General features: G+C 40.5%; 1 protein-coding gene across 1 annotated transcript in view; it reads right to left on the bottom strand.

Annotated features, from left to right (window-relative positions):
• The window catches only part of LOC124805202 (3-ketodihydrosphingosine reductase), a 70,259-nt gene that overhangs the window by 13,974 nt on the left and 40,870 nt on the right, over window positions 1-15,415 (bottom strand). Inside the window, exon 6 of the mRNA XM_047265698.1 lies at window positions 2,761-2,928. Coding sequence (XP_047121654.1) covers window positions 2,761-2,928 — 168 coding nt within the window. The remainder of the gene's footprint in view (window positions 1-2,760; window positions 2,929-15,415) is intronic.

Below are 15,415 nucleotides of genomic sequence, written 5' to 3'. Positions count from 1 at the left end.
CTAAATCTAATAAAGACACAAATCATCCACTTTACCACAAAACAAACTGTACCAGATCTTTTTGAAATACAGGGTTATTACAAATGACTGAAGCGATTTCACAGCTCTACAATAACTTTATTATTTGAGATATTTTCACAATGCTTTGCACACACATACAAAAACTCAAAAAGTTTTTTTAGGCATTCACAAATGTTCGATATGTGCCCCTTTAGTGATTCGGCAGGCATCAAGCCGATAATCAAGTTCCTCCCACACTCGGCGCAGCATGTTCCCATCAATGAGTTCGAAAGCATCGTTGATGCGAGCTCGCAGTTCTGGCATGTTTCTTGGTAGAGGAGGTTTAAACACTGAATCTTTCACATAACCCTACAGAAAGAAATTGCATGGGGTTAAGTCGGGAGAGCGTGGAGGCCATGACATGAATTGCTGATCACAATCCCCACCACGACCGATCCATCGGTTTTCCAATCTCCTGTTTAAGAAATGCCAAACATCATGATGGAAGTGAGGTGGAGCACCATCCTGTTGAAAGATGAAGTCGGCGCTGTCGGTCTCCAGTTGTGGCATGAGCCAATTTTCCAGCATGTCCAGACACACGTGTCCTGTAACGTTTTTTTCGCAGAAGAAAAAGGGGCCGTAAACTTTAAACCGTGAGATTGCACAAAACACGTTAACTTTTGGTGAATTGCAAATTTGCTGCACGAATGCGTGAGGATTCTCTACCGCTCAGATTCGCACATTGTGTCTGTTCACTTCACCATTAAGAAAAAATGTTGCTTCATCACTGAAAACAAGTTTCGCACTGAACGCATCCTCTTCCATGAGCTGTTGCAACTGTGCCGAAAATTCTAAGCGTTTGACTTTGTCATCGGGTGTCAGGACTTGTAGCAATTGTAAACGGTAAGGCTTCTGCTTTAGCCTTTTCCGTAAGATTTTCCAAACCGTCGGCTGTGGTACATTTAGCTCCCTGCTTGCTTTATTCGTCGACTTCCACGGGCTACGTGTGAAACTTGCCCGCACGCGTTCAACCGTTTCTTCGCTCAGTGCAGGCCGACCCGTTGATTTCCCCTTACAGAGGCATCCAGAAGCTTTAAACTGCGCATATCATCGCCGAATGGAGTTAGCAGTTGGTGGATCTTTGTTGAACTTCGTCCTGAAAGTGTCGTTGCACTGTTATGACTGACTGATGTGAGTGCATTTCAAGCATGACATACGCTTTCTCGGCTCCTGTCGCCATTTTGTCTCACTGCGCTCTCGAGCGCTCTGGCGGCAGAAACCTGAAGTGCGGCTTCAGCCGAACAAAACTTTATGAATTTTTCTAGGTATCAGTCGTGTGTCGTGACCATATGTCAATGAATGGAGCTACAGTGAATTTATGAAATCGCTTCAATCATTTGTAATAGCCCTGTATAATATGAGGAAAATCACCTTGTCTTCACAAACTGTACCAGATTTCTACGTGTAATACTGAACAAGAATTTATTATGGTCAGATCATGTAGATGTCATGTGTCACCGTCTAAGTAGTCCAAGATTTGCAAATGAATGTTATAAGTAGTATAATAGAAGTGCCAGTAAAAAAAGTTATATATCACACGTATTTTGTGTCTGTGATTAGATATGGTATAATTTTTTGGAGATCAGAGAAAACAAACTTACAGACAGTTTTTAGGCTACAGAAAAAATCATTAGTCACTGCAGATGCAGAAAAAAGACAATCCTGCAGATTTCTGTACAAGGTCCTTGATCTTATGGTTGTTCCTGGCTTCTATTACCTATGAGACAATTTTTGAGAATAGCCTGTTTACGCATGAAACAGATCTCAGTATAAGTTACCAACTCATAGGCTAAAACTACTGGAGAAGATGCCCTACTATATGGGTACGAGGCTGGGAATGAAATCTGTGAAAAATTTAAAAATTATGAACAAGCAGATTTTCATTTAAAAAAGCGTCTTAGCAAGTAAATGTTACTACAGTGTAGAAGAATCTATGACTGATTGTCACAAATAACTATGCCTGATGTGTAATTTTATTCTATTTCATGCTAAAAAGGTACTTTAAGTAAATATTTACTCTTAATTTTACTTTATTTTAAACATGATTATATCAAATCATTTTATTGTACATAAAATTATGAAACAGCTGTGAATTATTCTGTACACTTACAATTAGAAAGTAGCTTTAACCTGACAAGACACCTATGTTCCAATCATTTGATTGTAAATGACATGTTATGTGACAATAAAGTTTCTATTCTATTCCAGCTTTCACCTTCAGCAATACAGAGAAGCTAAGTCTGGATGGCCTGGCAGAGATTTGCACAACTATACTACTGACTTACCACCCCACTCAGTACAGTTTAATAGGACTGCTGGAGATAATTTTCATCTTGTCTTACACATGTATCTGTTATAAAGGACTTAGAGATTATGACCATCAACTTCTATTCTGAGAATGTGTCTAAGTGTTTCAAAGGCTAGGTTTGCCAGTTTAGATGGAACATTTCCCTAAATTAATGTGCATACACAACAGAGAGAGTTTTCTTTGCAAACATTCTCGTACTGACAACTTCTGTACTTTGACTGCAAACTAAATAAATATTAAGTAAAAATGAATGACCAGTTATTTTTTTATTGCTACGTCTCCTACTGAAAAAGCTTTAAAACAGAATAGAGCAATATTACTAACTATAAAAAAAGAGAAAACCACACCAACTAATACGTTTTACATACATCTTAGTTCAGTTGTCAACTTACCAGAGTATCCTCTACTAGCTGAGTAGCAACTTTTTCAGCAGAGTACAGCCCTGCAGTCTGTGAGATTAGTTTGGTCTCTATTGGCTTTGTGCGCTCCTCTTCAGCAAATCCTGGTGTGTCGGTATCAGGAGGCAAGGCTAAGGTCACTGATATATTGTAAGGCTTACACTGCAGGCAAAAAAAGTAAAAAACAAGCATAAGGTTTCGTTGCTGCCAGACCATTGTCAATAAATTTATTTCTAAAGTATTTGATAAAAAAGAATAATTTACATTTACTGCACTGTCAGTCATTATTTAAAACAGAAGCCAAATGTTTGAAGAGAAGAGATGCCTTCTCAAAAATGAAATCCATGACTGACAAAATACACTGATCAGCCAAACATTATGACCACCTATCTAATAGGCAGTACATCCAACTTTTGCGCAGACACACACACACACACACACACACACACACACACACACACACACACACACACACCACCTAATTCCTGTAAATCCTAGGGAGGGGGGGCGATGCCACGTTCAATCACATCACATTCTAGATATGTTTGATCGGGTTCAGATCTGGTGAACTGAGGGGCTCATACATCAATTGGAACTTGCCACTGTGTTCCTTGAACCACACCATCACTGTCCTGGCCTTGTGTCATGGCGCATTATCTTGCTGAAAAATGTCACTGCCGTCAGGATACATGATCATCATAAGGGGTATACGTGGTCTACATCGAGTGTATGATACTCCTGGGCATCATGGTGCCTTTCATGAGCTCCACTGGATCCATGGATGCTCATGTAAATGTTCCCCAGAGCATAATGGAGCTGCCACCAGCTTGTCTCTGTCCTGCAGTACAGGGTGTCAAGAAGCTGTTCCCCTGGAGGACGTTGGATTCGTGACCCCCCCGCCCCGTATGATGAAGAAGATATCAAGATTCATCAGACCATGCAACATACTGCCAATGCACCTATGTCCAGTGCCAATGGTCACATGCTCATTTCAGTCACAGTTGCCGATGTTGTGGCGTTAACATTGGCACACGAAAGGGTCATTGGCTGTGGAGGTCAGTCCTTAGGAGAGTGTGGTGAACTGTGTGGTCACGTACACCTGTACTCTGCCCAGCATAAAGTTCGATGTTAGTTCCGCCGCAGTCCGCTGTCTGTCCTATTTTACCAGTCTGCCCAGCCAACGATGTACGAGATCTGTAATGAGAGATGGTGGCACAATTCCATGTCTGGACATGGTTTCACCTTGGTTTCTCCATGTGTTGAAGACACTCACCAACAGCACTTCTTGAACACCTGACAAGTTGTGCAGTTTCTGAAATGCTCATACCAAGCCTGTGACGAAGCAAGCTGCGATATTTTTACTCCCCCTCTTGTTTTGTCATCTGCCTCCTTAAATTCGTTTTTTCACTTTTAACTAATTACCATTAACATATGTGAGTGTAGTCTGCATTTTCATAAAAGAGAAAGGTTGGTCCTCAGTTTTAAAGAATATAACACCAGATCTAATTTTGTGCTTAGTTGTATGTATGTAATTGATTTTCTAATTTATTTTGACTATTGCTAGTTAGTATCTTTTATTATAGAGTGAAATCAGTAATTGTTTTGTAAATTATATTCCATTGTTGATGTGTAAACAAATATAAATTCAGTACTAAGTATAAACATTTGGAGAAACAACTAATAGTATTCTTAAAGTGTTTATTCGGCTCTATTTGAAAACCTGTTAGCAAAACCAGTCCTTAATTAATTCAAAAGTATCTGTTAAAAGTATTGTTTGTGTAATGATATTTGTTAATTTCATGATTTAAACAAATAATTCGGCCTAACTCTTGCAGTAGAAGAAACTGTTAAAAAGAACCAAATTTTCTATGTATTCAGTTAATTTTTAATTGTAATTTCTATAAATTTAACTTTGAACAATGTGTAGTTTCGGCACCTATTATTGTGAGGATATATAAGGGCCCGATTTTTTGTCCTGAGACAGTCAGTCCACAGTGGAGTTTCAATCAAGGAACCTGTATTGGTTAGATCAACAACAATGCATCCATAAAATAAATGCAACACAATTAGGCCGTGTGCTAAAAAAACGACAATGTGTGTTCCATGCGTACCTTGCTATTCTTCAAGAACTGCGTGTTTAGGTTTTTACTGCTCATAGATGTTCAACAGTAAACTATTGTGGCACTATGTTGATGTTTGCCTGCGAACTATTAATGAGGCTTATTGTAAGTTAAACAATAGTGCACTGGCCATATAAATGTGTATATGTGGGGTTGTGAACTGTGAAAGTAAACAACTGTGAAACTCAAATATGCAAATGTTGGCTACATCATTTAAAGTCGTCCCTGTTTGACTTCCCTCCCTCCCATTTTTCAGCCAGTATAGCAATGTAGTACTTCGACACCAAGGACAACAAATGAAGAACCTGTCCTCAGTCGAAATCAGAGAGCTCATGTGCCTTCCCAATTCTAAACATGGACAGCATGCTCACTGAGACCACAGGCACTATGCACGTGTCGAACTAGCAGTCATTCCTCACCAGGTGATGCTGCTATCGCCTGGACAGGTTTATACTGTTAGTAGGTAGGTGGTCATAATGTTCTGGCTCATCAGTGTAAATTGTATTGATCAAAGTGAAGATTTTAGATAAATTATAGTTTTGGGATGTAATGTGGAAAGCAGTGTCATGTATAATACATATTATTTCCTCATAGTACACTTCCGTAGATACTTTCTAACTTACAAAAATCTATCCAAAAACCATGGAAAATTCTGGTCCTATGTAGAAGTCACTAAAAAAGACAAAAGCTCCTATTCAGTCACTTCTCAATCAGCGTGGTGCGGTTACTCCACATACAAGAAGCACAAAAGAATGGATGTGCAAAATTATAGACCAATACCCTTAACTTTGGACTACTGCAAAAATCATTGGTTGTTTTTTAAGTTAGAATTCAATTTCCTAGAGAGAGTATTCTGTCCATAAATCAATAAATATTAAGAAAGCACTGCTCATGCAAAACAGAGCTTGCTCTTTTCACACACAATAGCCTACAAACCATGGATGCAGGACAACATGTAGATTCTATATTTTTAGACTTGACGAAGTGTCTCCTTCCGTAAACAGTAAAAGGTGCAGACACACTGAATAAATAGGCTACTCAAATGTGTGACTGAATCCAACACTTGATGTGTGATATAACCCAACACATTGTTCTGGACAATGAGTGTTCATCAGAAACAAAAGTAAGTGCCACAGGGAAACGAGGCAGGACCACTCCTGTTCTCCACGTAAACTTGACAACTGAAAAAGTGGCAGTCTTAAATTTTAATTGCCAATTGAGTATACAGAACTGATAATAAGAGCAACTCAGTGTGCAGTACTGCTAATAAGAGTAAAGGACACTTGTAATTAAGTTATGGCTTACTGACACTAAGCATGAAGCACACGCCCTCGAAAACCACAAGAAAATCTGATCCGTATCATCCCTAGGATTTTATTATGTAGAAAAGGCTCTTGGCAGTAGTAAGGCACAGCCAAAGATGGGATAACAGTATGAAATACCTTAGGATGATAGCTCTTAGTATAACAACAGTGGTGGCACAGTCAACAAACTGATAAGCATAGTGGCAGGATTCTGATCTTTATCATTTAACATCCCATCCAAAGGCCTTCCATTTCAATGACCATCTGAATTCTGGAAAGTAGGGAGTCTACGAGGTGACTAATAAGCATCTCATTTTCTGCAATCTGCTCCGAGATGGCTAGGGCAATATACAAAAGGTCAGACAGGTGCTTGGTGCAGGATCAGGCCAGTTTTCTTGAAGTGTCTGTTCCATGCCCATTCATATGTTTCCAGTGAGGCTGACCTCTGGGGCACATGTAGGTTGGTCACGAAGAAAAATTTCATTCTGTTTTGCAAATCAATCCTTCACCATAGATAATATTGTACTGGACACTGATCTTGCTGGAAACAGACTAATCCCTCAGAGTTAAGGAAACTGGTACACTTGCCTAATATCATGCAGGTCCCCAGTGAGCACACACAAGTGCCGCAACATGACGTGGCATGGACTTGACTAATATCTGAAGTACTGCTGGAGGGAATTGACACCATGAGTCCTGCAGGACTGTCCATAAATCCGTAGGAGATCTCTTCTGAACAGCACATTGCAAGGCATCACAGATATGTTCATGTCTGGGGAGTTTGGTGGCCACCACAAGTGTTTAAACTCAAAAGAGTGTTCCTGGAACCACTCTGTAGCAATTCTGGACATGTGGGGTGTCGCATTGTCCTCCTTGAATTGCCCAAGCCCACTGGAATACACAATGGACATGAACAGATGCATGTGATCAGACAGGATGCTTATGTACGTCTCACTTATCAGAGTCATATCTAAACTTATCAGGGGACCCATATCATTCCAACTGCACATGCCCCACACTGTTACAGAGCCTTCACCAGCTTAAGCAGTCCCCTGCTAACATGCAGGGTCCGTGGGTTCATGATGTTGTCTTCATACCCATTCACATCCACCTGCTCGAGACGATTTGAAATGAGACTCGTCTAACCAGGCAACACGTTTCCAGTCATCAAGGGAAAATGAGTGGGCCTTCAGCTCCAAAAGCCCATATCGATGATGTTTCATAGAATGGTTTGCACACTGACATTTGCTGATGGCCCAGCGCCGAAATCTGCAGCAATTTGTGGAAGGGTTGCACTTCTGTCACGTTCAATGATTCTCTTCAGTTGTCTTCGGTCCCATTCTAACAGGATCTTTTTCCAGCTGCAGCAATGTCGGAGATTAGACGTTTACTGGATTCCTGATATTCACGGTACACTCATCATACAGGAAAATCCCCACTTCATCACTACGTCAGAGATGCTGTGACCTATCGCTCGTGTGCCGACTATAACAGCTCGTTCAAACTCACTTAAATCTGATAACCTACCATTCTAGCAGCAGTAACCAATCTAACAACAGCGCCAGACACTTGTTGTCTTATATAGGTGTTGCCGACCGCAGTGCCGTATTCTGCCTATTTACATATCTCTGTATTTGGATATGCATGCCTGTACATTTCTTTGGTGCTTCAGTGCAGTTCTCACTCTAGTGTGACCATAACAATATGAGTATACTGGGCAGCTTCACATCAGCCACTTACTCTGTCACACACCCCAACCCCACAGGAACACATCAAGCCCCACAGCCACTGCGAGATAATGTGCAGATATATTAGGGGTCAAAACAGATAACATGTGACTTTTATATCTGTGATGGACCATCGCTCCCAATAAATATCTTTATGCGTGTTTGCAAGTTCATTAGTGTGGACTAGTATCATTACATTACACACCAATAGCCCAATTCCCACATGCCTACTGGATTCTCCAGTATCACAATATTGCTTTATTCATCATCACCCAGTGCCCTCAGGAATGCCATAGTGTGCAATGCATAACATGTCATGATCTCTGACACTATCAAATTCCCATCCTCCATTAGAGCAGCAACACAGCAAGAAACAGCCTGTTGGTGACAAGGTATGGCTCATGAATAAAGTGGATGCACTACTCAATGCAAAGTGGTTCAAGAGTACAGTCATCAGCTGTTACAGAACGATGATGTGATAACAGACATAACTCTTTGCATTAGAGTGTCAGTCAATGTTGCAGAATACTGCCACCACATGAGTGAATAACGTGAGAACTTCGTGCAGAATAATGCCGCTCGCCCCCTTAGGGTAAGGTGCTCCCACAAGCAAGTAAAGTAATTCAGTCTCTCTAAATGTGTCCATACAGGCTGACTATGCCTTATTGTTCGAAACAATAAGGTTAACAATCATGTTGAGCTCATTTCAACATTTACCTAGAGAGTTGGTGGAATGATAAGAGGGACTGCTTACTGAGCACTATAACATGGGTTCAAATTGCACAAGTTTGATTTTAATTTTTTCACACGAATAGTTAAAAGTATTTACTAAAACTGAAGATTAGCTTTCTGCAATAATAGCAGTATAATATACCAATATAGTTAAAATATAATACGATATGCTGTTATAGATAATCAAAACACATACCATTTTATATTGTGATTCATGAAGGCCTCTCACCGTCAACTAATTACGCACAGGCATGTTTCCATGAATATAATTCAAATTTCTTTAATGGCAACTAGTATGAAAAAGAAATGTGCATGCACCGAAGTGTGTTTTATTCAACACGCATGGTGCAGAAAATGTGTCTGTTTTGAATGATTTTATGACATCTACCACATGTCTTTCAGGACAAAGTTCAGGAACAGAAAGGAACGGTAAGACTTGTAATGTCGAAACCTGTCATTTTTTTGCCACTCATAGTTAACATCGCTTAAAATCCATTGCCAAATTTCAGCTGTGAATTCACACTGGAAGTTACCTTAAATAAATCGTAAAGAATGTGTATTTCCTAGCTTAGCACTTGAAAGTGAGAGATGAATAGCCCTGGATTCATTAGTTATTGTTTCGGCAAGTGTAGAATATATAATCGGAGAAGTTTGCACATTGACAAAGTAGCTCGCTTCAAGGCTTTGTTCTGATCATAGTTTCAGCTCCAAAAAATATTGTGTACATTCAATCTCACCTGCATAAGTGAATTTAAATTAACACACACATATGGGCAGAAACAACTTGAACACTATATACCAGACTACGAATACATTGAAAGTGAAGAAATTGAAATTAGTTATCCTCATGAAGCAGTGGTGTATTGGAGAATGGATGCAGTAAGAAATGCCTATATCAGCATTGTCAAAAGAAATATCGATTTGTCCGTCCTGTGAGTGAGTTGTATAGGCAGAAAAACAAAATTGCAGAACAATATAACTGTCAACTGGAAATAACACAAACATTAAATATTTGTCTCCCTGTCTGCACTTACATATCTATACAAAAGAATGTCCATGCTCAGTCTGGATGACTCATTGTTAACTGCCTTATGAATTTTTCTTTGAGAACTGACCAGAAGCTTTGGACCACATTTAAAGTAGCAATGTTCTTCACACAAGATCTTATAGCGTACTAAACGAAGTTTGGGAAAATGGAAGAGAAAATGTTTATATTTTTATGTGTCATGTTTTCTTCTGATCTGTGGGTACAAAATACCTTCTGTTTCTAGCTTGTTAGTCGCATCATACAAATTCTGACTTATTATCAGCTGCATTTTGGGCTCATACTGTGAAAGAGAATTATGCTTCATATTCCACCTTCTACAACAAATGAAATTCTAATTTCTGTCACTAGACTAAGAATTTCTCCATCAGAGGAAGGAATTTTATCAAACATTTGTAGACAAAATTGTTATGGGCAGACGACCAAAGTTTTCAGTATACTGCTGTGGTAATATTCTTAAATTTCAGTAGTATGTTATACATTTTCTTCTCCTCAATTTCAAAATCTGATTAAACATCCATGATATTACTCAGAATCTACTGACATTAGACTAGACCTGGTACGCCTTGTGGTTTCCATACTGCGGAACTCTGTAACATCAATCGGAACTAAGCTGGACCCTGGAATACTTTTACAGATCAGTCTGACACTATGACTGAGATGTATGGGGACGGGGAGTGTTTGTTGGGCAGGGGAGGGAGGGGAGTAGCAGCAGTGGCAGAATAGCGCTAAAACCAAAAGCTCACACTTCACCTTCTTGACGTTTCATATTCAACTATTAAATAATACAAAAAACTAACTCCAAGACAACATCTATAGGTACTTTAATGCTGTTTATGCATAACATTTTATGTGCTTTCAATTCTTAACTTGCGACATTTAATGTTTTATATGTTTTTACACTGTAGCATTTACGAGTTCACGTGATGAAATAGTGATGTTCCTGCGACATCCCAAGTACTGTGCTTTGATTGTGATTTTTGTATGAATAAATACATAATGAACAGTGAATCAGATCAGGCAGCAACTCAGAAAACAATCGCGCACGCACGCCCCCCCCCCCCCCCCCCCCACACACACACACACACACAGACACAGAGAGAGAGAGAGAGAGAGAGAGAGAGAGAGAGAGAGAGAGAGTGAGAGTGAGAGAGAGAGTGAGAGAGAGAGAGGGGGGGCTCATATGTACATTGCAGTGCCAGACAAACAAAACACAAAACACTTGAGACATTCGCATCAGCACTGCAGTGAGTCCTAGCACACCTAGATTTACTTCTGGAGGAGGTGAAGCAGATACTACTACACACACAAAATATTAGATCAGTTTATTAAGACCTGAACAGTCTGAAATAGTTAACTTGGAAACAATCTATGTCCACAGATTTTTTACTATCTCTCAACTGTGCAACCTATCACTCGATACAATACAAAATTATAGTCTCCTCTTAGTGTACAACTGACTATAAACTTTGAGACACAGTTCTGGCTTCTAACATAACTCTTGCTGCTACATCTGCCTAAGATAATACTGTTGTATGCAATGACTGCAGAGGATGAGTTGGATTGCACTATGACTTAAGTAATCTTCTGACAGTGGTGGCATATGGAACTTTTTGAGGGTATGTCCATGCCGACATCTCTCATTCGTTGCTGCATATGGCAGCAGCTGTCATTACTTGTGGTTCTGTTGTAAGGTACCAACTTTGATAGGGAACCTTATTCTTCAGATGTTACAGTGTATATTTATATTAAATTGATAAGGAAGTCCCAGAATCTTTCGGAACACATGAAGGTGAATAAAAAATCTGGAGGAAGCAGGACAAGAACACATGAACTTTGGCATCATAAGTCTGTGTCTTTATCCTCTAAAATACCTTAATCCTCCGGACTTGTGATTCTTATTTTATATGATCTCTTAAAGGCATTAAGCCACATTAACTGACATTTAATTATAAGAAATTATACCAAGAATGATGGGCTTTTGATTCATCTTCAACACACTATTAGACTGAAATGGCATATTTTCATAAAACCAAGTTCTAATGCAAAACCAATGAAATATGGAAGTTCTTTCACCATGAATACGAAGTTTCCCACCATTTTCCTACATCAAATCATAGCAATAATGACATATTTTTTGCTGGTGCTTTGGAGCAACATATAGTCATAGGATGTAAGTTATAATATAAAACCCACCAAATATGGGCTTCATAAGATTAGGACAAAATTTAATATGGCACCTCCCAAGTTCTGCTTGAGACATAGACTTGACAAAGGTGTGAAACAGGACAGCAAGGCAGAAGTGACTGAGCCTTTGGGAAGCCTGTAAGAGCTGTACTCTGTAGAAGCCATACTCCTAAACCTTTGCTACATATAGCTAACTGGCAGTTCAAGGTGCAGCCTTAAGACTGGCCATTACCTTTTTGAGAAACATCACTCAAGATCAACAGCTCCAAAAATGTTGACTGCCACCACACAAAATTTGTGCGCGAAGTATCCTAAATGTGTCGTGATGATTTAAATTCTGTAATCCATTACTGACAAATGTATTTTAACGTACATATTTTGAGCCGACTATCTCAGAGCCTTTAATTAGGAGTCAGGTATGGGCCAGACTCACTCTTAACTAAGTCCGGCCGTGACACACAGGGCTGACAAATGTAATTCTTAATTGACTTCTTGTAGCCTTGTATCAATATTTACAATTGTTGCAATAGTTGCAAGAAATTAAATTAATTTTGACTTCTTGGGACTCGCATTCGGGAGGACCACGGTTCAATCCTGCATCTGTCCATCCTGATTTCCCTAAATCGCTTCAGGCAAATGTCGGGATGGTTCCTTTAAAAGGGCAATGGCCGACTTCCTTCCCCTTCCTTCTCTAATCCAATGAGACCAAAGACCTCGCAGTTTGGTCTCCTCACCCAAATCAACAACAACAACTTGTTGGGAATTCTGCATTTACATGCATAGTCTCCTTACCAATTTGGAAACAATATTTTCTGTAAAATATAAACTGTATTTCTCTATGAATATTTGGTTACCTTTTGATTGCTTTCAATTAATGATTCAGTACTGAACTCACTAAGCAATGAAAGAAGAGAGATGGGAATGCTGTAACACATAATAGACCAATTGCAGTTGCAAGTGAGGGAACTGTGAAAAACATATTATACTTCTTAACTTTTTAAGTAACTCCAACTCTCTCTTGGGAAGTAAGGTATTTTTGCAAAGGTGAACTTAAAAAAAATCAAAACAAGTTTCAAAATGACAAGTCTGGCTGTCTCCTTGTGAGACAGTTTGCTGACAACACTGTTGGGTACTGCTAAAACTCATCACTGAGTGACAGTTGTTGGATTCAGGATGACATACTGAATTTCTACTTCGGGAAATGAATGGCAGCTTGCCTCCAATCTGGCTAGATGTAAATTACACTGCCTGGCAAAGAAACTGATGCACCCAGAAGACAAAGTCGACAGCTTGTTTGTTCCAGAATGAGATTTTCACTCTGCAGCGGAGTGTGCGCTGATATGAAACTTCCTGGCAGATTAAAACTGTGTGCCCGACCGAGACTCGAACTCGGGACCTTTGCCTTTCACGGGCAAGTGCTCTACCATCTGAGCTACCGAAGCACAACTCACGCCCGGTACTCACAGCTTTACTTCTTGAAACATCCCCAGGCTGTGGCTAAGCCATGTCTCTGCAGTATCCTTTCTTTCAGGAGTGCTAGTTCTGGAAAGTTCGAAGGAGAGCTGCTGTAAAGTTTGGAAGGTAGGAGACGAGATACTGGCAGAAGTAAAGCTGTGACTACCGGGCATGAATCGTGCTTCGGTAGCTCAGATGGTAGAGCACTTGCCCGCAAAAGGCAAAGGTCCCGAGTTCGAGTCTCGGTCGGGCACACAGTTTTAATCTGCCAGGAAGTTTCAGCTTGTTGGTTGTCATGCCCACATAGAATGCAGCACAGTGGTTGCAGCTTAGCTTGTAGACCACATGACTGGTTCCACAGGTAGCCTTGCCTTTGATGGGATAGGTGATGTTAGTGACTGGACTGAGTAGGTGGTGGTGGGAGGAAGTATGGGACAGGTCTTGCATCTAGGTCTATTACAGGGGTATGAGCCATGAGGTACGGGATTGGGAGCAGGGGTTGTGTAAGGTTCAAATGGTTCAAATGGCTCTGAGCACTATGGGACTAAACATCTGAGGTCATCAGCCCCCTTGAACGTAGAACTAGTTAAACCTAACTAACCTAAGGACATCGCACACATCCATGCCCGAGGCAGGCCTCGAACCTGCGACGGTTGTGTAAGGATGGACGAGTATATTGTGATATTGTGTAGGTTCGGTGGACGGTGGAATACCACTGTGGGAGGGGTGAGAAGGGTAGTGAGCAGGACTTTTTCCAGTGTTTGATTTGTCGTACCCACTATCGATGAGTACGTTAATGATTACTGTTGCACTTCTCTGTGACAGGTGTAACAGCCACCTTTAGTGCATTAGTACTGTTCATGTTTAGTGTTGTTGCAAGGTTTGTTTGGGTAAACAAGAGACGTCAACAGTGTCAGGTGCTGAGTAATCCCTATGAAGGAGTGGAGGTGCCACACACTAATGTGAGACAGTTTTATTAGCACTTGGCACAAGGTTAAAAAAGGTTTCATTGTGGGTCCCCATTTGTTTGACTGGTGAAATCATGTTGTTGTTGTTGCTGTTGTTGTTGTTGTCTTTAGTCCAGAGACTGGTTTTATGCAGCTCTGTGCAAGCCTCTTCATCTCCGAATAGCTACTGCAACCTACATCTTTCAGAATCTGCTTAGTGAATTTATCTCTTGGTCTCCCTTTACAATTTTTACCCTCCACACTTCCTTCCAATACTGAATTGATGATCCCTTGATGCCTCAGAACATGTCCTATCAACCAATCCCTTTTCTAGTCAGGTTTTATCACAAATTTCTCTTCTCCTCAATTCTATTCAGTACCTCTCCATTAGTTACATGATCTACCCATCTAGTCTTCAGCATTCTTCTTCTGTAGCACCACATTTCAAAAGCTCCTATTCTCTTCTTGTCTACACTGTTTATCATCCATGTTTCACTTCCATACATGGCTACACCCCATCAAATACTTTCTGAAAAGACTTCCTGACACTTAAATCATACAACATCCAAATTTCTGCAGCATTTTGATGTGACAGTGACCTGATGCTGCACTGCGTGGGAACGCAAGGGCAGGGATACCCATTGGGCGAGGTTCGGTTGGCCAACATTCGGCCACTAAAGTTGGAACTGCTGTATGGGCACCAAACACATTGTAACACCTTCACATCTGCAACTGCCATCCAAGAGCATGTAATGGACTCCTTGCAGCATTCTGTGTCATCCCGCACGTTTGGTTGGAGACTAGCAGCTGCCGGACTAGGGAATTATCGTTCCACCTGCAGTCTGTCGTTAACATCACAACACAAATGGCTGCATTTGGAGTTGTGCCAGGACCGGGAAGAATGGGCTGTACATGAATGGCAACGCACAGTGTTCGGCAATAACTCACAGTTCTGAACAACTCCGGATGACCGTCTTCAATGTTGGAGAGATCCCATTCTTGCAATGTTTTGGAGAGGCACAGCAATGATTCTCTGGCCATCATCATGTAGGGAGCTGTCAGGTATGACTTCAGGTCACGGCTCGTAGCACCTAAGACACTTCTGATGCCACAAGGTACATCAAGGGCATCC

This window comes from Schistocerca piceifrons, chromosome 7, assembly GCF_021461385.2.
Source record: "Schistocerca piceifrons isolate TAMUIC-IGC-003096 chromosome 7, iqSchPice1.1, whole genome shotgun sequence".
Taxonomy (NCBI): Eukaryota; Metazoa; Arthropoda; class Insecta; order Orthoptera; family Acrididae; genus Schistocerca; species Schistocerca piceifrons.
This window is presented reverse-complemented; position numbering and strand designations above follow the sequence as displayed.